General features: G+C 40.2%; 1 protein-coding gene across 4 annotated transcripts; it reads left to right on the forward strand.

Annotated features, from left to right (window-relative positions):
• The first annotated feature begins 2,623 nt into the window (after nucleotides 1–2,623).
• On the forward strand, nucleotides 2,624–22,214 carry LOC306910728 (histone deacetylase 9-B). Of its 4 annotated transcripts, none has more exons than XM_079485513.1 (12): nucleotides 2,673–2,974; nucleotides 6,069–6,280; nucleotides 7,345–7,510; nucleotides 8,389–8,509; nucleotides 8,587–8,708; nucleotides 14,162–14,293; nucleotides 14,378–14,481; nucleotides 15,545–15,667; nucleotides 16,887–17,037; nucleotides 17,781–18,001; nucleotides 18,311–18,524; nucleotides 21,939–22,214. In XM_079485513.1, exons 1-12 carry the CDS (start codon nucleotides 2,884–2,886, stop codon nucleotides 21,947–21,949), a joined length of 1,668 nt encoding a protein of 555 aa, XP_079341639.1. In that variant the 5' UTR covers nucleotides 2,673–2,883; the 3' UTR covers nucleotides 21,950–22,214. The 4 variants fall into 4 exon arrangements, with proteins under 4 accessions (XP_079341637.1, XP_079341639.1, XP_079341638.1 ...); XM_079485512.1 differs by having other exon boundaries at nucleotides 2,746–2,983; XM_079485511.1 differs by lacking the exon at nucleotides 21,939–22,214 and having other exon boundaries at nucleotides 2,624–2,974; nucleotides 18,311–20,341.
• Nucleotides 22,215–24,866: the final 2,652 nt, after the last annotated feature.

Consider the following 24,866-nt stretch of genomic DNA (forward strand, 5'->3'; position numbering starts at 1 on the left):
ATTCAGTCGTGATGGCATTTGCACTGAGGAACTTCATCTCTGTCATGGCTGGGAATTGTGTTTCTGGATTACAAAAAGATCTCCTCTGATTCCTCAGTCATCCCGCAGGCCTTTGGGTTCATAAACCGGTGGTTTTTTTTCAAACTGGCCGATCGTCAGGTGTTTTCCCTACAGGGTAATTTGGCCGTGTTGTCCTCATAAAATTAAAATAGTTTTGGGCTTTTTAATTTAGTCTGTTTCGCTCGGAGGTCTTCTATATTTACATGTATGCATTTGGCAGATGCTTTTATCCAAAGCGACTTTCATTCCAGACTCTTAAAAAAGGCACCTAAAAACGTATTTGATGCCCCAGAAGAACCCTTGAGTTCCATAAAGAACCTTTAACATGGCAAAAAAAGGTTCTTCAGATTATAAAAAGGTAAGAAAGAGACGGTTCTTTAAAGAGCCTTTGACTGAACCAGAAATGATTCTTCTATGGCAGCGCTGTAAAGAACCTTTATTTTTAAGAGACAATGTATACATTTTATGATGTTTTACTCTCCAATCTATACATCTATTCTTCTTAACTGTTGAATTACTCAGTCCCCCACACTAATGCCTATGGAAAATTGCTGTTGAGGTTGGCGTGTTGTATAATGTGCAGAACTCTGTAATATATGATATTGGAATGTAACCTACCGAGATAGACGGCTTAAGGTAGTATCAGATTGTTCTATTGAACTCTATCAAAGGATGTTTTATGCTCCCTGTGATTGAATCAAGGTGATTTCTTTAAGCAGTTTCAGGAACGCCCTGTTCTGAGTTATAGAAACTGTTCGCTTTGGGGAAATATATGAGCTTGAGACACTTTGGTGTTCATGTGTCTTTTTCCCAGAGCTCCGCTGAAGACATCTCTCACAACATTCAACTGTAATTGACTACTGGAAGGAGGATCCAAGCACAGAAAGATCACTTTTACAAGAGATATCCATTTAAAATAGTTTTAGTGCTTCGATTGGCTGTTTATCAGATGTTGGCGTGTTCAGTTAATGACATGAGGCTATCACCTTAATCTTACATGCGCCGATGACACCCAAGAAGAACCTTTTATTGCAGAAGTGGCTCTTAAATTGCTCAGGAGATTTGATAGAGTTCTCAGAACTACATTCATGGAATAAACATTGCTCTCGCTGTCATTGTCCTTTAGATTAAAGTTTGGGGTCACTTTACCGAAATGTTTCTGAAGAACTTAATTTTGACGAGTTATTTTAGAATAATATAATATATTATGATATACACGTATGAAGTGACGTTATTTTTTTAAACAGTAATAATGATGTTAAAATTCGAGTTAATGACATGAATTCAGAGCATATATGGATTAATTACAAAGAAAACAACTAAACTGTTCTAAAGCAACAGATCTTTTCATCTGATTGTAAAGTCAAATCCAGTCTGTGCGTTATTTCAGTTTGAGTCGTGATCTGCAGATATGGAATCAAAGACCGGTCGTGTTTGTGTAATGTGGTGTGTTTAATGTCACCAGCATGCGTCTCTTTGAACTGATTCTGTGTGCTGTTAATGGATGTGCTGAGAGAGACAGGTGAAGAGATGAATGCAGGAGTGCTGTCGAGTGAAAACAGATGAGAACATCAAACAGACAGTGATGGACAGAGAAAGTGTGTGAGAGAGATAAAAGTGATGAAAGAGAGAGAGAGAGAGAGAGAGAGAGAGAGAGAGAGAGAGAGAGAGAGAGAGAGAGAGAGAGAGAGAGAGAGGGGAGAAAAGACAATGGAACTGTAAAGAGGATAAAATCCAAAGAAAGTATTGTTGTTTTCATTAAGAAAATAAACCTGTTTGTTGTTTTTGCACATTTTTTAGGGAATTAATCACCTACAAGTGTGAAAAATAACGATCTACTGTTTTAATTATAAAGTAGACTAAACTTTAAAATAATTCTCTAGAAATAACAGTACTGCAGCAGTTTGCCAGTAACTTTCTGTAGATTTACAATTATGTAATTTTCTGGCAACAGTTTGTTTAAAGATAAATGATCATTAAACACTAACAAGTCTTTATCCTTACAGAAAAATACTATAAAATAACAGCGTCATGCAAAGCATTCTGGGAACCAAAATTTGAAAAGATAAAGACTTGTTAATGTTTAATATTAATTTATCTTTGAACAAACTGTTTGCAAATAAATTAGATAAATATAGATCTACAGTAAGTTACTGGCTGCATAACTACAGAAAAAACGTTTACGGTGTACATTTTTAAGGATACATCTCAGCAATATTTGTTTAAGGGAATTCTTTTTAAAGAGAGAGTGATATACAATGAAAATAGTTTTTTGCCTTGGACTAAGATTTGTGTTACTGTAATTGAATCTCCTAAAATCTAAAGTGGACTTCAGTTACTCTATGAAAGAAAATGTCTTTTTTATTCGGTCCGATGCATTTCTGTGCGATTCCCTCGGGGGGAGAGAGCGAGAGAGAGAAATGAAAGAGACAGTGAGCACTCAGGGGAAAGATGAAGGCAGACAGCTGTGTTTTGGTGTTGCTATTTTCAGCATCTGGCCGCTGCTCTGCTCCCCTGGTCTGGCCCGGCCTATTTCTGTCCTGGGCTGGTCCTGCTGCTATTCCTGGCACCTGAGAGAGAGAGAGAGAGAGAGAGAGAGAGAGCGCGCGGTTATGAAGAGTAACAGAGAGACAGAGCGAGTGAGCTGTACAGAGATGGAAAGCCAGTAGGAGAGCTGATGTCGTCACCTGTAACGCTTCCTGCGTTTTATCCTTTATCCGTCTGATGAGAATCGAGGGACAGCTGAAGAAAAGCCAGAGGAAAACAAAAGGAAAAGTATTGTGACGCGGAGAAGCGTCTCTGTTGTGAGGTCAAGTACAAGTTATGCTGCAGACCATTTACGAGGTGGACTCGAGCATCACTGCTGAGTGGAGGAGGAGAATATCAGACACACACGGCACTGCCAGCGAATCAGGTACCACACGTGAGGAGACATTTCTGTGTCATAGAGTTCTCAGATATGTTTGATAATTTGTTGTAGATATTTCTGCAAAACTCAACCTAAAAGATAACTACTGTATTAAAGCAGAACCAGAGCTATTCAATGTGTGGATAGCACAGATCATCTCATTTTATATTACCATTTTTGGTGAACAGTTTGAGATTTAGGTGATATAGAAGTCAAGGAAATGTGAGATGATGTGGTTTAAAAAATGTAATCTCAAATTGATCTCTGTTAATTTAGGTTCAGTTGTATTTGCGTGTGTTTGCGTGTGTGCATGTAGGGTTCAACAGCTATTAACCAGGTCAAACTTATTGAGATTTCCCAGATGTTGTAATGTTTTGTTACATCTCATTCATGTAAAACAAGTGACTCCAATGAAATGAATTGTTGCTTCTTTCATCTGTTTTGTCTGAACATCAGATGGATGTCCAGCCACGAAGAGCTGATCTTAAATCAGTGTTTGCTCATAAGATCCTTCTGTCGTTTTAGAAATGTTGAAGAGGTCGGAGCGGATAGACTTGTGGTTAGTTCTCCGACATATAGTGCTGTAGTGCTTTCCCGATCCCACCCCCTCTCTCACCCACTTCGCTTCCTGTCCTCTCTCTGTTACTGTACAAAATAAAGGCAAAAATAACAAATAAATCATCCCAAAATAATCTTTTGAAGAGCAGTCGACCGGTTTGCACTTCTGTCAGACGTTCTCATGTCTGGCGTAGTACTACTGCATACTTGAAGGGCTAGAATAAGGAAAATACATTCTAGTCTACATAGTGTGTAGAGTTGTGTACTTCAGTATGGAATCACACCATAAAGCATTGATACTATTGTCACGTGTTGTTTGTCTGTTGCAGTAGAAATGAAAAGAAACCCGTTCTCTTTTGCGCTGCACAGATGCACACTTTAAGAGAGTGCATGGGAAAGTTCACTTGAAATGTCGCCACACTGGGTCATGGTCTGTAAATGTAAGCTGAAGAATAACCACAGAAATGAAAGCTTTCTGTGTACATTAACCCACACGCATTTAGTCATCAAAATGTATTTTTGAGTTTACTGGGAAATTCCGTGAAAATGTCAACCTTACCATGAAAAAATTAAGTATGAATTAAATTAACGTATTTCTTTGTAAAGCATTTGTAATGCGCAGGATTTTTCATAGACAGGTAAGAACCATTTTCAGGATTGTCACATCCATAACTCAACATATTCCTCATAAATGGACACATGAAAATGAAAATGAAGTCAGTATTTGATGTTCTATAGAGGCATCCCTTCTCCGTATTATTGCTTCAGGATCGTGCATTTTATTTCCCAGAAATCCTACAAAGGTTTGTCGTCTCCCAAAAACCATGTTATTTTTTCGTCACATCCACAACAGCAAAATATGTAAACAGATGCTACAATATATTCGTATCAAATTGATTCCATTATTATGTCCATAACGCAACATGTCACGTCTATAACGGTGGAATTGCCCTAACATCATTCATGTTAACGTCATTCTTGATTTGACATTTCTAAGAAAAAGCTTTGGCTCAGGTGCTCTGGCGAGTGGCGTGAGGGGCAGTTATTTACCCCTCGTGTGCCTCTGCGCTCCGTCGCTGCCCGTGGCTTTGGCCTCTTGACTTCAAGCCTGACTATTCTTAGACTCTTAATGCCTTAAAACCAAAATACAGCGGCTAAGATTAGCCCCGGTTATCATTCCGTCTGAGTTAACTCCTCACATTACTGCACACCGGAAGACTTTATAATGCCCACTAGTTTTGCTCCGTCTCTTGAATACTAACACCAAACAAGAGCAGCGTGACGTTTACGAGCCGTAGTTGAAGTAACGGGACGATTGTGTGTTTTGTAAGTTCGTGAGTCACATGCCGTGGTATTTTTGTGGACGATTGACACTTGTGTCACTTGGCCCGTGTAGTGGTTCTGTTTTGGGGGTCTGTGTATTCTGGGCCGGGGGCCTGATGGAGTCGTGGTGGCGAGAGATGATTTCACAACGGCCCAGCTTTTATTTCAGCACCTGCAAACGACGTGATGCTGATGTTCTGAGTCAGATGCAACTCTGGTCTGTTTCATAGTAACCCCAGTGAAACTGAGATAACATCAGAGGAAGGTTCTCATGCTAAGAGGTTGTTCACGAGATTGAATGGAGTTCTCAATTTCACACTTTTGTTTATGATGTTTGACTAAAGTTACAGAGGAGAAATAAAAATAATTGACGTGGGAAGGATTGGAGGAGAAATGTTTGACTTTGTAATGACCATCGTGTATTCATTTATTTATTCACTCTTATATCAAACCTGTATGACTTTCTTCTGCAGGACGCAAAAGAAGGTATTGTGAAACATTGACTTTCATTGTATGAACACCAAACCACCGAGACATTTCTTAAAATATCTTCTTTTGTGTTCCACCGAAGAAGTGCTCACATGCAGATTTAAAACCGCATGAGAGAGAAAAAAATGACAGAATCTTTAAACTATCCCTTTAAAAGTCCAGTTTTGCTCTCAGCTTGATCTCAATGCTGTTTTGAGAAACATCATTTGTGAACTCATGTGTGTGTTTGTGTGTTGAAGCTTTGTGTACTCACAACTGTGTTTATTAGTAAGGGTTTGTTTTTGGGTAACAGATTAAGGCCATGTTTTAAAGGGGTTTAAAGAGGTCAGATTTTTTTAGGGCATGAGGCCAGACCATTATCTGTACACACACACACACACACACACACACGCACACACACACTTTCCTCTCTGTTTTGTTCATGTGTAAAAATACTTCAACTGCAGCTCTAATGCGCCGGTCACATGCGGTCTCGCTTTAGATGCTGTTTAAAGAAGATTTCCTTCTTAAACACCGGCCTCTTGACCTAACTCTGTGTTTACGCTCAAAGCTGTTGAAATAGCCCCCATAAAAAGACCCTCGATGCAGAATGAGCCCTTGGGTTTATTAAAAGACTTAAAGCAGGATTTGAATGTGATGTTTTCATTCTCTGCGCTCCATCACACACACGTGAACTCATTGTGAAATGTAATTCTATCATCAATAACTATGATCTCTCTCTGTGCGTCAGTTTCAGAGGTGTTGCCCGTGGTGGGCAGGTCCGGGGTCAGTATGTTAGACTGGGACCGTGATTCGGACGAATGGGAGAAGCAGTTGCAGCGCGAGCTGCTGCTGATCCAGAGACAGCAACAGATCCAGAAACAGCTCCTCATCTCCGAGTTCCAGAAACAGCACCAGATTCTGTTGAGACAGCATCAGGCCCAGCTTGAGGAACACATCAAGGTGTGTGACATGTCAGAGTCTGTTGTCCCGCTTAACACAAAAACGAAAACCGATTCATGTAAAATGTTAAGCAAGCTTCTGGACTGATCCTGAACGTTGATTCATTAGTGTGGATGAAGACTTAATGAAGGCTTGTTGTTTGTTATTGTTGTGTAAGATATTTCTGGATGAGATAAAGTCAATCTTTGTTTTGAAAAGCAGGTCAGTGTGGATTAAGATCTCTTGGCTGAACCAGAGGAAATGATTTAACTAGATCTGCGCTGTCTACCATTAGTGTTAAAGTGCTTAATCTCATTACATCTGTGTGTGTGTGTGAGTGTGTAAGGGTAAACACTATTAGTAAATAATAATCCCGTCATTTTAACCTTGTGGGAACATTATTTTGGTTTCATGAGGAACTAAATGATGTTTTTTATAATATACAGTTTGTACAGTATTCGAGTCATTGTGTCTATGGAAAGTCTCCTTTAAACGTAACACCACATGTTGTATGTGTAAAATGTTGATCCATACAGTGTTTTGCATTGCTGCGAATCAAGTTTAAATACCTGTATATTCCCATCACAACCACGGAAGTTTTATTTCATTGTTTCAGTTCTGCAATGTGCACAGCAGTTCATTATACAAAACAGGTGTTTATACAACCACGGAATAAATGAAGAGACATTTCAATTTTTTTTCTCATTTTCTGAAGTTACTCTTTATTGTTAACGTGTTACCAATTATTAAAGAATTGCTACTATTAAAGTATTGCTTCTATTTGCATTCATTTGCTGAAAATGGAAAATGGAGAAACAGCTGAAAATAACTCAGTATTTGAATTTTTTCAGACCTCATGTGTCCCCGTAGTTTTTCAGTTTTCATGTGTCTTGTCATGCTGTCAGTCTTTCACATTGCTGTTGGTTGACGTCGTCACTTCTGAGGTTTGATTTTGTTGAAATTCAAACAATGGCCCCAATACACTTAGAAATGCAATAACAATATTTTCAATGCTCTCTCAATTTTTTCCGCGGGTGTACGTTTATGAAATGGAGTGAGTTACATTGTATTTCTCTCTCTCTCAGCTCCAGCAGGCTCTGTTAACCCTTCGGCAGCAGCAGGAGGTGTTCGCCGAGGAGCATCGGCTCGTGGCTGAGGAGGAGAGAGAGGAGGTGCGAGATGAGGAGAAGGAGGTTCACAGGAGAGAAACTCAGAAACAGCATCAAAGGAGGAAGGAGAGATCTAAAGAGAGTCAGTCAATAAACACTGAACACACCGCCCATCACATCTCTCTAGTTTCAATCACGACTTAACCCTGTAAAGTACCCGACTCACCACAAGGTGGCGCTGTGTCTTCACACGAGAGGGAATTTATAATTGCGGTGCATTGAAGTCATTGTAGGAACAATCTTGTGCCATTCAATTTGCTAAGCAGCATTTTATATATTTTTAAGCAGGCTGAAGAATAAATTTTCAGCTATTTAAAATTAAATACAATACATAATATATAACCAAATAATATTAGGCTTTTTTATTATTTGGATATATATTACGTATTGTATCACTCTTAAAAACAAAGGTGCTTCAGGATGCCATAAAATAACCTTTTTGTACATTTTTGGTTCGATAAATAACCTTTAACATCCGAAGAACCTTTTGTTTCACTGGCGAAAAAGATTATGAAAAGGTAAGAAATAGATGGATCCTTAAAGAACCTTGGACTGAATTTTTCTTTGCGGAACCACAAATGGTTCATATGGCATCGCTGTGAAGAACCTTTTAAAGAACCTTTTATTTGTAAGATCCATAAAGAGTCTGATAGTGTTCTCATGAATTAACACTAAGTATAATTAACTCAAATTAATTCAAGTCAAGTTTCACATTTATTTGTCATATGCACAGGGCGTCAGTGACAATCTGTACATCAAAAGGCTTATTGTGAAGTACAGAGATTCTACATCAATACAATATAAGGAGTAAAGATTAGCATTAATGTAAGAGTTGAAGATTTCTGTGAAATATCTCTTTTTTTGAGAAAATCAACATCAGTGGTTTTTATAGACAGACCATCTGTCACCTGACCAAAATGTATTGTTTACAGATATGCATGATACGTATTTGTGCTGCAGGTTCAATGGCGAGCACTGAAGTACGACAGAAACTGCACGACTTTCTGATGAGTAAATCAGCTAAAGATCCGTCAGTGTCCAGCGCTGGTTACCCCCTCAGCCGCTCGAAACTCTGGTACAGGTGCGTCTCATCATGAGCGATCTGAATTCTCATCGGTCAGAACTGAGGGGTCATTTTATCATGTTTCTGTTCTCCAGCTCTGCCCACCCGGGTCCTGCAGAACAGAGTTCTCCACCGCAAGGAGAAACCCCTCCCACCTTCAAATACCCCCTGACCTCCGGCCTGGACTACAGAGACGACTTCCCTCTCAGGAAAACTGGTAGGTCAAAGTTCAGAGGTCACAGTGAAGAATTCTGTTCTGTGATCCTTATAAAATCAGTTTAATCTGAGACATGCATGCACTGAAACTTAAAGGTATAGTGCACCAAAAAGTAAACATCATTTCGTCAGGGGAACACAAAGGAAGATATTTCAAGAAATGTCTCTGTGGTTTTGTGTTCATGCAACGGACGTCAATGGGGTTCAGTTTGGTTTGGTTACCAACATTCGTCAAAATATCTTCTTTTATGTTCTGCAGAAAGAAAGTCATACAGGTTTAGAGAGACATGAGAATGAGCAAATAATTAAAGAATCGTCTTCAGGTTTAAATGTATGCTGTGTATTCTTTGTCCCGTTGCTTATGGCACAATTTGACCGGAGATCCGTCCGGGAGATATGAATCGATGTGTTTTCTTGCGGTGTCACAGGGGCCCGGCGGAGGTGACACTGCCTAAATGTTTGCAGATTCATCTAGCCCAGATTTAATCACCGGGGTCAACGGTCAACCGCGCGTGTCACCGTGGCCCATGGGCAGATCTAAATGGGGCTGATGGGTGACCCTGTTTAGCTTTAGGGTCAGCCCGGTGAGAATGACCACGCTTGTGCCCGCACAGTGCCCCGGGGCGCACGGTCCAGAGGTTTGCAAACAATTATCCAGCGGAGGGGTTGTAGAGACTGAACCCGGGCCAGGCAGAGGGGTTCGCTTCTCTGCCCCCTAATCACATCTGAGAGGTTAACTCCTCCTGGGCACGAGGAAGTAGGTGACATCGGATTGTCCGCTTGGCGGATCGGCCTGGAAGAGCGACAGACACTAGGGTGCTCTTTGTGAGCATTTGACCTTTCACCCCTCGCTTTTAGGCACTGGGTGATAGATAAGACTAAACGAGATTTTGAAGTTTAAAAAAATTATAAAAAGAGTTGTTGGTGGTGTGTAACTCACTTACTGGATACCATTAGAACTCCACTAAAATCTTGGGAGCCATTAAAGAGCTTTCTTTTCCCAGGAACTCTCGATCTTTGATATCTTCTGAACGTCTCGTCCTGAGGTTGATTTCATGATGAGTTTGTAGAGGAAGGTGATACTGTAGTCCGTACAGAGCGATAACACTGAATCTTGTTTTAAAAGGGAAGGTAAAAATAGACCTGGTCTTCATCCAAGCACTGTTTTCACGGAATTTCCAGCACGGCTAAACACCAGGAAGGGTCCAGAATACCGCAAACCTCTGGGGGAATTGTTCTGAAGCGCAGGGGTCTGCACAACCTCGGGCCTATCAGAGATCAGCGTGGAGCTCTGGGGCGTCTTTTCATGCGCTCTCAATAACTCAGGTAACAGCTTTTAAAAAGAGGCCCGTCCGGCGCATGAGGGGGGATACAAAAACAACAGGAACGAAACGGGGAGAGAGAAAAGCGACAAGAAAAACAGGCCGCATTTTTGTCAGTGGAATAATTTGTCTACGCTGACAAGACAGTCTGCAGGGCCGCTTCCTGAAGCTCCGGTTTCTGCCCGTACATCAGAACCAACAGAGGGCCAATTAAAACACAGAACGAGCAGAAAGAAAAGTCCATTCTATCGTGCATGAGTGTAAAACGAAGAGTTTTGTCAAAGATGAAACTGTCCCGTCTGGATTTGAAATGAGTTTTGGAGAAGCCGTCCCCCACTTCCCGTCTGTCCCGCTTGATTCTGCCAGGCGGGGGGTGTGGGGGGATGATCATGAAGGTAGTGCTTGTTCTTTGCCCTGGTCAGGACCCTTCACGGCCGAATGATTGACAGGTGGGGGTTGTCGTGATGTGCAAGCGACAGGTCTGTTTGTGTTAGGAAAGAGAGACTCAAAGGCAAGTGTCACTATTACAAGTGTGCTATTAGTATACTCCTCAGTATACGTTCAGTCTACTTAGATACTTAAAAAGTACAGTTTTATAAATGATGAGGTAGACTTAAAATAGTACACTTCCAAGTGTACTACTTGTAGTACATACTGCTAAAGTATAGTATAAAGTATGTCTAGGCGTACTTGCTTTGCTTAAATATGCACTTGAAGTGTACTTATTTTTAGGGCTGTCAAAGGATTGATGGCGATTAATCGCCTCCAAAATAAACGTTTGTGTTTACATACTGTATTATATGTCAGTGTACCGTGCATCTTAATTTTGTATTGATAGAAGCATACACTTACATACATATATTAAAAGATATATGAGAAATAAAAAATGAATAAACATTTATATATTGTTTAAGTAATCTGTAAATATAAATGTAAATATTTCCTAAATATGTCAACATATATATATATATATATATATATGTGTGTTTATAAATACAAAATGAATACGCATGGTACAAAGACATATATTATTTAAATACAAACTTTCATTCCGGATGTGATAAATCGTTTGACAGCCCTACTTATTTTTTTTAGCCCTACAAATGTAAATGGTAAAGGTGTGATCCTAAAAGATATGTAATATTGTAAGCAGAATATTACGTCGACCAAAGTGTGTACCCTGGTAACCCCATTTAGCATCTGCATGGCAACGCTCTTGGAACATGTGTGTTCCTCACTGTAAAGCAGTGGCGCTGGATGAACATATGGAGCTGGTCAGCCGTGCAGGTGCTGATGGGGTCTCTGTGACCCCCCTCAGCAGTCACCTTCTCATCCATGTTACTCCGCCGAACAAGTGTTTGTTTAAGGAAGTTTGAGTCGGGCAGCGTTGGAAATGCCGTGTAATGACGCGGCCCAACGTAAACACATGCGTATTTACCCTGCGAATTATAAACGTGTAAATCCTTCCAGCTAATTGCTGGGCAAATATTTGTGCGGTATTTTTCTAATAGCATTTATTCATCATGTGTCACAGAGGCTGAATTACAATATTAGCTCATTACTGTAATCTGACTGTAATCTCGCGGCATCCGTTTCATTACAGTCATGTTTTTTTTGGTTTACTTGTCAAAGAGTTCAAACAGGAAATCAATGAAATTGCTGAAGAATATGAATGATTTTCTAATTATAAACATATTGATTCGGGAGCATTGTGAGGCGTTGTGAGTGTGTTTTACGTTCTCAAAATGTGCAATTATTCATAAATCAGTGTTTCTGTCTGTTGGTTAACGCGATTTAGAAACATTCCTACGGTGGAGCAAATGATATGTTGTTGAATAATTTCAGAACAAAGTATTGTGTTTTCTTAAGATTGAAATATTCTGATGACTCGTGCACAGTAGGAATATTTAAAGAAAGACTCCAGCGGTGTCATCAGTCAGTCTTTGGCTGTGTGTTAATATTTTCCTCATCTGCCCTCATCTCCATCCAGAGACACACAGTCAGACCACGACTCGTGTGTGTGTGTTGTAGTCGTGTTGTTGTGTGTTTGTTGCTCATTCAGCAGTCAGAGCGTGGCGTCTGTGCGGCGGCTGGATTTCCAGAGTAGATCTGGTGGATTTTTTTTCAAATTCAGCAGTCAAAGTAGGACAGAAAAGAGGATTTCCCCGTCCTCAGGCCCAAATCTCTCTCTCACTGTCAGTGTCTGTGTGTTAGTTTAAAAACGAATACTATTGAGGTTTGTGGTTGGCAGGTACTGGTTTCTCAGGCAGTTAAGAGTTGTTACTCTGTTTTAATGTCATCCAGATGAAGGATGGAATTGATCATGCAGTTCTTACCTCATTACAACTGGGAGATATCCCAGAATTCCTCAGTAGACCTGAACACAGACCACACATTAACTTCTGTGAGCTACTTCATAACGTGTGTGTGTGTCTACTGTACGTGTGTGTATTATCTGTGTGTGTGTGTGTGTGTCTACTGTACGTGTGTATTATCTGTGTGTGTGTGTGTGTCTACTATACGTGTGTGTATTATCTCTGTGTGTGTGTGTGTGTGTGTGTCTACTGTACGTGTGTGTATTATCTGTGTGTGTGTGTGTGTGTGTGTCTACTATACGTGTGTGTATTATCTCTGTGTGTGTGTGTGTGTGTGTCTACTGTACGTGTGTGTATTATCTCTGTGTGTGTGTGTGTGTGTGTGTGTCTACTGTACGTGTGTGTATTCTCTGTGTGTGTGTGTGTCTACTGTAAGTGTGTGTATTATCTGTGTGTCTACTGTACGTGTGTGTATTATCTTTGTGTTTGTGTGTGTGTGTGTCTACTGTACGTGTGTATTATCTGTGTGTGTGTGTGTGTGTGTGTGTGTGTGTGTGTGTCTACTGTACGTGTGTGTATGTTATCTGTGTGTTTGTGTGTCTACTGTACGTGTGTGTATTATCTCTGTGTGTGTGTGTGTGTGTGTGTGTGTGTCTACTGTACGTGTGTGTATTATCTCTGTGTGTGTGTGTGTGTGTGTGTGTGTGTCTACTGTACGTGTGTGTATTATCTGTGTGTTTGTGTGTCTACTGTACGTGTGTTTATTATCTGTGTGTGTGTGTGTGTGTGTGTGTGTCTACTGTACGTGTGTGTATTATCTGTGTGTGTGTGTGTGTCTACTGTACGTGTGTGTATTATCTGTGTGTGTGTGTGTGTGTGTGTGTGTGTGTGTGTGTCTACTGTACGTGTGTGTATTATCTGTGTGTGTGTGTGTGTGTGTGTGTGTCTACTGTACGTGTGTGTATTATCTGTGTGTGTGTGTGTGTGTGTGTGTGTGTCTACTGTACGTGTGTGTATTATCTGTGTGTGTGTGTGTGTGTGTGTGTGTATTATCTGTGTGTGTGTGCGTTTGTGTGTGTGTGTCTACTGTACGTGTGTATGTTATCTGTGTGTTTGTGTGTGGATCATAAAACTTTTACACAATCACATATGATGGGCTGGTGAGGGATTGAAGGGATTGGAAACAGCAGGGCTCTGGCAATATCCCAATGAAAATATTCTAGAGGCTAGAAAGAGGATAAAAATATAAATGCTATTCAAAGGTGCAGTTTAGTCATGTGCAAGTGTTCCTACTGTATATTACAATTGTGTACTGTGCATTTTTATAACCACAAAAAATATAATCATATGTATTTACATAAATTGTAAGGGTGAAGATATTGCACTGAACAACTAGGAGGTTATGGGGGATGTACTAGCTGTTTAGGAATGAGATGGCCTGCGAGAAGAAGCTGTTCTTAGATGCTCTATTGCGCAGTGTTCTGTATCGTGTGCCTGATGGCAGATTGTGTCCAGGGTGGGAGGGGTCTTAGATGATGTCACCGACCTGTTTCTTCACCCTGGTCCTGGAGGATGGGCCGGGGCACACCAACAAGCCTCTCGGCTGCTTTAACAGTCCGTTGCAGTCTACTTGTGTCAGATTTTGTGGCTGAATCATCTAATTCTGATATCTGAGTTACATCATGTTTAGTTTATAGTTATGTACATTTTTACATGATCCATTTTGCCAAATTGATGTCATTAATTCAAGCTATAAAAATATTTATCAGTGTATATATCAGTTTGTCACCATAAATCTGATTTCTGTCATCGTTCAGCGTCCGAGCCCAATCTGAAGGTGAGGTCCAGACTCAAGCAGAAGGTTTCTGAGAGGAGAAGCGCTCCCATGCGCCGGAGAGACGGCAGCGTGCTTGTCACGCCGCTGAAGAAACGAACTCTAGAACTGACGGGTAACAACAACCTGAGACATGAAACACTGAACTCATTGGTGTAATATAAGCGCAGAACTCACTTTCGTTTGTCTTTAACTTTAGATTCCTCAGCCAATGACAGCTCTGCAGGTTCTGGACCCAGCTCACCGATTGGCTCGCGCAACAATGAGAACGGAGCCTCGTATCGATCCACGGCTCAAATCCAGGTACCAACCATTTCAATAGCTCACCTTCTTTAAGATGAACATCACTTGACTCTTGATTTACCTGAAACTTACTTTCACCACTTTGGTTTTAACTTTTTGTAACATGTTTTTAAAAATTTAACATAACACTTTATTCAAAATCCCTGGACTGTAAAAAACATGTTTCTGTGTTCATCAAAACATTATCACCAGGAAGTGAGCTTGACAAATAGTTTTTTTTCTCACTTTTACGCCTTGTAAATGTTTTAAAAGTAACTAAAAGACATACATTTATCATATTTACTATAGTAAGTTATGGTAAATGATGCCGTATTTGAATTCATTGACATGTATACTACAGTATCTGTAGTATTAACTATAGCGATTTGTTAAACTGTACTAAATACTGTAGTATACTTTAATATTTACTATGGCAAGGTTCAAAAAGTGTGCTACTGCTGTATTTTTTCACATGGGCTTGCGTGCATCGGTTGCATTCTTGGGTACTGCACTCCTCCCTGAAAAACGGAAACCAAATAAAATCCCTGGTTAGATGTCAGTGTGTCATTACTCTTATCAGACGAGGAGGTGAAGGGAACGATCTGTTGTGTGCTGAGGGAACGCAGATACGCCCCCCGGGGGTCGGCCTGCCTGCCTGCCGAACGAACAGTCGTCATGAAACATTTCTAACAGCACGTTACATGTGATTATGAGTGTTAGTTTAATCATGTTTAAGTTCTATGGAGTTTGTAGGTGTGTGTCTATCGCTGAACTAACTGTGATGGCTCTTTTCCGCTGTGGTTTCTGGCCGCGTTGGCGTTTGGGGGAGCGAGGTTTAGTTCCCCTGTGAAGTTCTGCCCAAGCATTTCCTCACGGGCAGTGAGCCTCGCTCTCCTCCTGCACACAGACTATTATAGTCAAGTGTAACGAGTGTGTGTGTGTGTGTGTGAGACGGAGAGAGAGAGAGTTTTATTGCTACCCCAAGTGTTGATTATTAAAAAAACCAAGAGCTGAAATCACACACACCTGTATTTGTGTCTTATGTAAGAGGTGATGTAATGGTTTTTCTGTCTCTGTCCTCCAGCGATGTCTGTCTCAGGGAGCGGTCCTGCAGACGGATGGATCTGTGTCCCTGCTGAATTTATACACATCTCCCTCGCTACCAAACCTCACGCTGGGTCTACATCCGGCCCACGTGCACATCTGTGTAAGTGCAAAACACACACAAACACAATGACATCACTCAAATTGTCCAAACAAATATAACAACTGAGAACGTTTGTGCCAAACCATCATTCACACATGAGATCTCATTTGTTGCTCTAAGACGGCAATGAAAGTTTTGCGCTTCTCATATTTGTCCCCTGAGAAAGTTTCAGTCGAGATCAGTGTCTCAAACTTTGCTCAGATTCACCAGACACTAACGTCTCCAAACCGTCAGAGATCTCAATATGAATTCAATCTTTTCTCATACAATTCTCCAGAGTCCATTTTGAAAGCTTCTTCAAAGTTGTGACAAATCTTGTGTGTTTCAGACGAAACGTCTGCCGTCCCAGACCTTCTTCCGAGCTATAAAGAAGAAATCTCTGAGCGATAAAAATGTGTTGATCTGCTGAGCAACAGATATGAATAGATCCTACAGAAAAAGCCGGGCGGCTGTACAGTATTTTTAGGAGACACAGAGACGCGTCTATTTGTGGAGAATGTAGAAAATACTTCGTAAGGAATTTGCCGAGCGCATTAGGAGCCGAGATGAGAAAGAGGAGAAAAGATCTTAAATTTTGATTGTGTAATTTGTTGTGTTGGAGTTCGTCTGGATGAATGTACAGCCCCGGGGGCCCGTGACCTCTGACCTGTGGGATCTTTAGCCCTTAGGTAAATAAGAAGCCTGGGTTTAGGGTTTCAGCGGGCCAGTTTAGCCCCTCGTTCATCACGGCCTGTTAAAAAGTTCAAGTAATGGTGTTTGGAAACCGTGTAACACGCCAACAACGGCTCACTTTTACCGTTAGGACGAGAATACTTTCAACACGTTAACACTGAAGCAGTTAAATGACACGCCGGGGACTTCTAAAAGCAGCGCCATCGTTTCGTGCAACTTCTGGATGCGAATGCTGACGGGACGGGTTTTAAAAAGGTTGAGGTTATTAATGTTTCAGGCGCCATTATGTGAGCGAGTCTGTTTGAAAACTTGGTGTCGGTGATGATGTAAAAATAGGAGAATGTTTTTGTGTTTTTGAGCGGATGGAGTTTGATAAGACATAACTTATAATTATTATTGCATCCAGAAGAAAATGTCGCTTAGATGTTGCTCTTTCAACAAATGAGACCACATGAAGAGTATATGGAGGTGTAAATGAATGTAGATTGTGAATGTAAAATAATCAGAAGTTGATGAGAAATGTCTGATCTTCGGTCTCCTCTGTCAGACGGGTACGGCGCTGAAGGATTGGACCATAGAGGGACTCGCGGCACCCGCGTTACCTGCCCCGCTGGAGTCTAAAGTGAGCCACGGCCAGCAGGCGCTTCTACAACACCTGCTGCTGAAAGAGCAGAGACAGCAGAGGATGATGTCACCCGGTGAGCAACCGTTGAGACGAAAGCGAGATCAGACCCTTTACACACATTTTACAGATTACATTTGCCAATAATAAAAAAACAAACTTGAGTTGCAATGGTTTGTGTGTGTGTGCACAATACCGGTCAAAAGTTCAACTCACTTATGCGTTCTCTACATTTTAGAATAATAACAAACTCATCGAACTATGAAATAAAACAAAGGGAACTATGGGAATTATTTTTAACTAACTGATATATATATATATATATATATATATATAACATGTTATATTTGATCATCTTTGCCGTTTGACTAGAGTTTATCTTGAACATTTTCTCAAGCAGCTTCTTGAGATCTCACCCTGAGATGCCTTTTAAACAATATTAGAGGAGTTGTGATTTATTCTGTCGGCAATATATAACTTTGCAAATTTTTATTTTTGTCAACTAAACTAATGTCAAATATGTAAGCATACGCCTTCAGATCAAACGTTTAGTGTCTAAAACACTTTTGATCGGTAGTGTAAGGTTGAAATACTTTTAAGAAGTTTGATCTGCTCTGCATGTAATGCACTTAAAACTATTTCTTTTGAATATACATTTGTGACTATGCAGAACCGGTTAAAATGGACTAGGCACAAAAGGGTTAAAAGGATGACTAGTTGATGACAGTTTTCCTGAATACATACATTTTTAGCCATTGATTAAAAATGCTGAAGGATGGTTTTTGATTCTGCTGCACGTGTTTAATGTCTCTCTCTCAGTCACAGGCAGTGTTCCTGCTCTCTCTCCATCTCCTCTGGTGATGAAAGATCGTTCTGTGGCCGCGAGCTCTCGCTCCAGGTTACCGCGTCACCGTCCGCTGAACAGAACGCAGTCGGCACCGCTCCCTCAGAGTGCACTGGCACAGCTGGTCCTCCAACAACAGCATCACAACTTTGTGGAGAAGCAGAAACAACTCCACCAGCAGGTCCATATAAGTCAGGTAACATCATCTGACATGAAAACATCTCTGCAAATTCTATTCAAAAGGTGAAGATGATTAAACATAACGTTAACGTATATTTTATAGAAAATATAGAAAAAAGTAGAAAAAATTTGAACCGGTTGTGTATGTACAGGTGTCGCCTCCTTTGTGGGTACCAAATGTCCCCATAAGGATAAAAAGCGTTCTTTAGACTATTAAAAGGAAATAAATGTTTTTTTAAGAACCTTTGGCCGACTGGTTCTAATAAAAACCTAAAATAGTTTCTTCTCTTCATTCATCGAACTCGCACGTGCTCCCTTTGTGTAGGTTCTGTCTCAGTCTATAGAGCATTTGAGGAACCCCAGCACTCTTCTGGAGGAGGAAGATGAGGAGGGCTCTTCATCAGAGCAGAGAGAGCCGGAGGTGACGTCGCCTCCTGCTGGAGTGATCCGGAGTAACACTTCACACAACACCAAAGTGATGAGACTGAAACAAGAGCCACAGGAGACAGAGAGAGACGAGGAGCGAGAGAGAGAGACAGGTGAAGAACAGGAGATGCAGAGCGATGCTGAACGCCGGCTGCAAAATATGACGGAAACTGATGTTTGAGAAAGAAAGAGAGAGGATGTTATGAAAGATGTAGAAAATCAGGACACATTTCACCTCAATAAATTACTAGGATTAGAATGATAACATTAATATTTCCCTCAATGTTCCTTCATTCACAGAAATCTCGTTCTCATTCGAATATGAAACAAATTATACAATTATATTTTTAAAAGTATTTCTTCACCATGTGAGTGTTTGGTTTCCTAATGAAAAAGATTTTTTACTTTTTTAGTGGTGTTCAAAAATATGAAAATGTCAACAAATGACTTTGACTTTACTTTCATAATATAGGGCCTTGATCAGTACAACAAATAGAAACAGGTTTTTTTTCTGTTATTTCTATAGTTTTGATGTGAAATGTGACCCTGACATTTACACAAAGAGAAAGAGAAGGAATATGAAAAGTTGAAAACGTGTTAATGAAAGGTTACTGCGGGTATGTGGGGTTTAAATGCACCTGTGCTGAACTCATCATCCTCCGCACTGAAACTCCATCTTCAATCACTCGCTCAGACCCTGTTAGTGTGACACTGTACGTGACCTCTGACCTCTGCCGGCCTCTGATCTTCCTTCTACGGTTGTTGTTGTTGTTGTTGTTGTGTGTGAAGCTAAATAAAGAGCAGCGATGACCGCTGAGCTTCATTTACCCCACATTATAACCAAACCGTAGCAGGATCTCACCACACGGCTCTCAAAACCACTGCGCTGTTGAACTGATGTCTATGGGATTTTTAATGTTTGATACGAGAAACATTTCTGTTAATCGTGTCAACGTGAGGTGAGGCAAAAATTGTCCAAACATCGACCTGACTGATACGAGTTTCTAACCGGAATACAATATTTCAACTTTGTAGAGCAACATTTTGGACCAATGAGATTTAACTATGAAGCAAGAAATTGACAGAATGTCACTTATTTCTTGTCACAGTCTGGTTATGCATTTGTGATATTTGCGTTCGTTTGAAGCATACGAAATATTCACAGAAATGTATAAATCAATTGCTTCGCCCCTACTATTTTTTCATGTTGGTTTATATGAAGAGTCTGTTCTGGGACAGCTTTTTGTGTCTTGTTTTCTTAATAATACTGAAGTATTCTTTAGGGTTTACTATAGTCAATTCTAGTGTACTGTAGTATATTATTGTATATACTTACTACACTTTGTTAATGTATACTTCAGTATTCTGCTGTAAATATAGTGAATTGATACTGTAGTATAGCCTACTTTAAGATTTCCTACAGTAAGGTTTTAGAAACGCTACAGTATCTAGGATTGTTTACCAAAGTTTACTATAGTAAAAACTGAAGTATACTACAGTGTTTAGGTTATTGGGTTTTGACATTTCTTTTACCAAATTGAAATAAAGGGTGTAAAGAGGCCACGACCACACAACCTTGTGTCCTTTAACATCATTTTTTTGTAATTCTCGAAAGGAAAAGATGCAAAAGATTCTGTGAATGTGAATCTCATTTTGTGATCACACACTGTGTTAAACTCATTTCACGCCGGATGAGGAATCGTTCAGTTAACAAATCACACCAAATAAGTCAATGATTGACATTTTCACCATCACGTGGTCGTGAACGTATACAACAGGAGCCCTGTTTTCACTTCAGCGGTATGTAAATAGAGTTTATTATTCGCTGTTGCGCTAGAGATTGAAACTATAACTGCATGAAATGTCCTGGGTCAAAGGTCATGTTTATGTTGACATTATAGTTTTCAAATAAAAGTGGTTTCTCCTCAGGCTTATTGCGTTATTGTGATTTTTGTGGGACAGAAAGGTCATTTGTGTAAACAGGACTCAGCCACGGCTCTGGAGTGTGTTGGCAGGTTTGACCCCGGTCTTTTTATTTCTCTCACATTTTTCCCACACTGCCGTCCGTGTCAGGGAGCTGTCGAGGAGCGCTGTGTGTCGACCTCGTGTGCTTAAGCAAATCTCAGGGATCAGGTTAACCCTTTGAAGTGTGCTTAAGAGCATCTCTGATCTTCTGACCGCTATCAGGGGAGTGTTGGACTCTGATATATGACCAACAGATCTGAGACCACAGAGATGACCGTATAGATGCTTTCATGGACTCACATTTTAAAAGGAATGTTGTGAGTTTGGTGAAAGTTAAGATGTGTTGACAGCGTTGAGAATGTTATTGATTTGAATTGATAATTCAGACTGTGCTCTAGTTTAAAAAATAAAATGGAGAATTACATGTACGTGTCAAACTGTGTTAATTGTGTTTAAATTAATAGTTTAATCATTTATTCATCGTCATGCCATTCAAAACCTGTATGACTTTCTTCTGCAGAACACAAAAGAAGATATTTTGAAGAATGTTGATAATCAAACAACACTGGCATCCATTGACTTCCATTGTATGAACACAGAAACCACAGAGACATTTCTCAAAATATCTCATTTTATGTTCCACTAAAGAAAAACCCACATACAGATTTACTACCACACAAGGGTGTGTAAATGACAGAATTCTCTTATTTTACTGTCTCTTCAAATCACATTCTGCTTATCCGTCATCTCTTCAGTTCAGTCTATTGAGAAAGATCTTGAGATCTTGTACATTCGACGTTAAGTAAATATTTATTTCTGAAGCAGTTACGCCAGCAGGACCGCGTGTCTCTGGAGATGGGCCGCCCGGCCTGCAGCTGTAAAACGATTCCTTCCTTTGGTTTGCTTTTCTCTGGACCCGCCGGTCTGAAACAGGACGCTTATTTTATGGAAAACCGTGTGGTCAGACCTCAGTTTGACATCAGCTCTATTTTCAGAAAAGAGTAATTAGGTTCTCCACAAGTAAGCGCAAACATCATTTGTAAATAGATTAGGAAGCGCTTAGATGATCCCCCCTCATTAAAAACACTTACCTGGAGGAGCCCGTCATTCATCCCAGCCGCACCTCAAACACACAGCTGTGAACACAAACCTCCTGCCGCAGGTTAAACGCTGCTAACACGTATTCTTGACTGATGTAAGACATAATGCTGAAAATGTGTTTCTTGGGCGAAAGGTTTTACACAGCACGTGTATAGCTGTTTTGTGTCCATCCACTGGGTTTTATTTATAGGTCATTTAAATCAATTAGAGATGTTTTTGCATTTCATGTATTGTTTATTCATTGCTGTAGTAGACACATTGCATTTAACACAGTCTTGTTGATGGAAACTCGGCATGCATGTATTCCCGAGAAGTTGAATGATGTTGTATATACAGACAGATTGAGTAACCCTTCACAACACCAGGCTCATAATCATAAACTTACAGTTATTGTATTACAATTTAGATCAAATGAAATGTGGATAATGAGTGATATTGTTTCTGTTTTTATGTTGTTTTAGCACCAAAGTGAGATGTGCTCCATCTTCAGGTCTCCGTGATATTCTGCTGTAGATCTGACTCGGATTGATATCTCTTTTATGTAAGTCTACAGAACGCCTTTCCCGTTTTTCATCCACCAGGTGAAAGTTTATAAAAGTAACAGCACAGCTCAACAAGACACTGGTTTTGACATTATTTACTGTATATCGTGACGCTGAAATGTATTGTGATTGGGCTTACGGGTGCATTCAGATCTGTAAAACAAAACAAAGAACATTAAAAATGTTCAAACATCACGTTTTGTTATCGTGCATTCCAAGAAACATCCATCAAACTGCAGATGGGCTGCTTGATAACTCAAAAATACAGCTAACTAACAAAATAAAGCACAATAAAACATGATAACATAAGAAAAAAATTGCAAAACATCATAACAAATGTACAAACAGAGTTCAGCGATCTCTTTTAGCAAATAAATAAATAAATATTTATAATGGTATACAGCAGCACACCATTGGGTGATGTACAGTGTTTATAATATATAGGCCTTTAATATAAAATCATTTTTTACATGAAGTGTTGGGTAAGATAAAGTCATTCATTACTAGTTACTAATGACATATTCAATAGTGTAATTAGATTACTGTACAAATTACTTTCTCCAAAAAGTATTTAAGTCTTTATTAGCTTCTATATCCTACATCAACCTTGATAAGTGAAGTGATTCAATGGATAGACACGAAACGACTGGTAATATGTAATATAATATATAAAGCAACTGCCACATAAATAAATGTAAACATACTGTATATGTAGGGAAAGCGCAAAAGAAAATAGCTGTAAAGAATCTCTTCATAAACAGCTGAAAGGATAATATCAGATATTTAGAGAACTGTGAGATATAAATGAACCACAAACAGGTTCATGGAGGCAGTGCCGGGAAAATCTTCATCCATCATGCGAATAATGATGACAAACTGCTCATGTCACAATTCTTCTGCTTAATCTTGAAATGCCACGGTGCCTGTTCATAAAACAAACAAAACATCCATCCCTGTTATTGACTTGACACCGAGAGCAGCAGAGGGTCCCGGGACACGTTTAAATTCCCTTCTTTTATTGAAGACGGCAGAGAGAGAGAGAGAGAGAGCGAGAGAAGAAAAATACCAGAAAGAACATTCTTTCGACGTGACCTGCTGCAGAGAAATAATCCTTCATTTGTGTGAAACGTTTGACACCGGCTGGTTTATAAAGCTCAGCCTCATACGCTACGATGAGATGTCGCATTAAGAATATAAGTGTAAAATATCCTGAAAGGGGTCTAAGCTGCTCACACGACATCATCCAAAAGATGTGACCCTAAAGATTCATAATACAGACACAAATGTCAGTCGTGACCCAGCGGGAAATGTGTTCAAGACTGCAATGCACTGAATGTTAGAAAAGATTTATAAACGCTGGTAAGTTCAGGAGTTGTTTACCAGAAATGGTTTGCAGGTCTGTTTTGATGTTCGGAAAAACAGTTACCAGCAAAATAAAGAGAAAATGCCCGGCTGAAATGGATGTTTGATCCAAAGGAGAATGGTATTTCTCAGAGGTCAGGAGATTGGGCGTGTTCATATCGACTTTGCATTACAGACTTTAGTGACATTGTTAAGATCTCTTCTGAAACCCAGATTTCTGCCTTCTGAGACACACACGAGACTTCACCAAAAGATTCCATTTGCTCTCCAATTGATCTCATCGATGAGAAAGAACTTCTTTAACCTTCAAAGGTCTAATCTGTCAAATGATTCTTTCATATATAGGAAGTCATTGTTTGGTAAAGCACATTTTCTTGGTGTAATTTTTCTTCTGTGTTACATCACCTCTATGACTCAGAGATCTGGAGAGATGACAGGACCATCTACATGTGGCCTATAATCTGTGGAATCTGGTTTATTATTCTTCTTGTGCGCGCAGGCGTTCGTGTATGAAGCGGTAAGGTATCGTGGGTGTTTTTCTTGTGTGGGTCAGCGCTGGCAGCGTGTGCTCCGTGCGTGAGAGGATAACACAGACCACCCTAAACTCCAGTGAAGGGCTTTATTTCTGAACGTCCGCTTCCTGATGTTCTGATGAGACCTGCCAACCTGGTCTGGTGCCATCCGAACATTCACGCTGCCCAGAACGACTGACAGAGACTCATGTTTTATGCCGTAAAACGTGACTTGGTTCTGCCAGACTTCAGATGGAGCTCAACGTTGTGGAAGAAAATTGAGTTTTACAGAATGAACGACGCAAGCGTTTCTTTTTCCGTCTTTTTGTTTAATGACTGACAGATATGATGAAGTCTGACACGTTAATTCTTTATTATTTAAAAGCTACGATAACACGGCCGGGCCTGTTAAAGGTGCACAACCCAAACATGTAAAAGTTTACGAATGAATCCGGAGAGAAATGATGATGGTACAGTTTCTCGTAGCTCTGAGTGGGAGCAGATGCAAATGTAGACAGAGTTTCAATGTCTTCACATGTAGGTTTCAGTTCGAACGTTTTGTCCAGTGAGGAATTCTGAGAACTGAACATCAACCAGCGTCTCATCAGTAGAGAGATGAATGGAGCCTCAGCAGAGCAGGTTTATGGGTTTGTCAGCGTGATTGCTTTTACCATCGGTTGTGTTATCTCAACCCCTCGGAGAGATCAGCACTCCCTCAAAAGTTACAGAAGATAAGAGTTCTGGAGGAGAGGCTCTCACTGGAGGAGTTCAAAAGAGTGGGCTTAATCTAGACGGGGTGATGGAGAGATGTTTGGTGGATGGGACGCAGACTCTAGACTCTCATCCATTCAGATCTACAGGTTCAGGTCAGTTCCTCCAGCCCCCGTTCCATCACAGAGATATCCTCGTTGCCAGTAAAACGTCTGGCTGGCAAGGTTAAGTCTTATCTATGCGGAATAAGACAAATTCAAGA

Source organism: Barbatula barbatula, assembly GCF_947034865.1.
Source record: "Barbatula barbatula genome assembly, chromosome: 21".
NCBI lineage: Eukaryota > Metazoa > Chordata > Actinopteri > Cypriniformes > Nemacheilidae > Barbatula > Barbatula barbatula.

Coding starts and splice junctions, on each gene's coding strand:
- LOC306910728 (XM_079485510.1), top strand. CDS start 2,884: ATGCTGCAGACCATTTACGAGGTGGACTCGAGCATCACTGCTGAGTGG. Junction 2,984..6,068: donor CAGCGAATCAGGTACCACAC/GTGAGGAGACAT, acceptor TCTGTGCGTCAG/TTTCAGAGGTGTTGCCCGTG. Junction 7,511..8,388: donor GAAGGAGAGATCTAAAGAGA/GTCAGTCAATAA, acceptor TTTGTGCTGCAG/GTTCAATGGCGAGCACTGAA.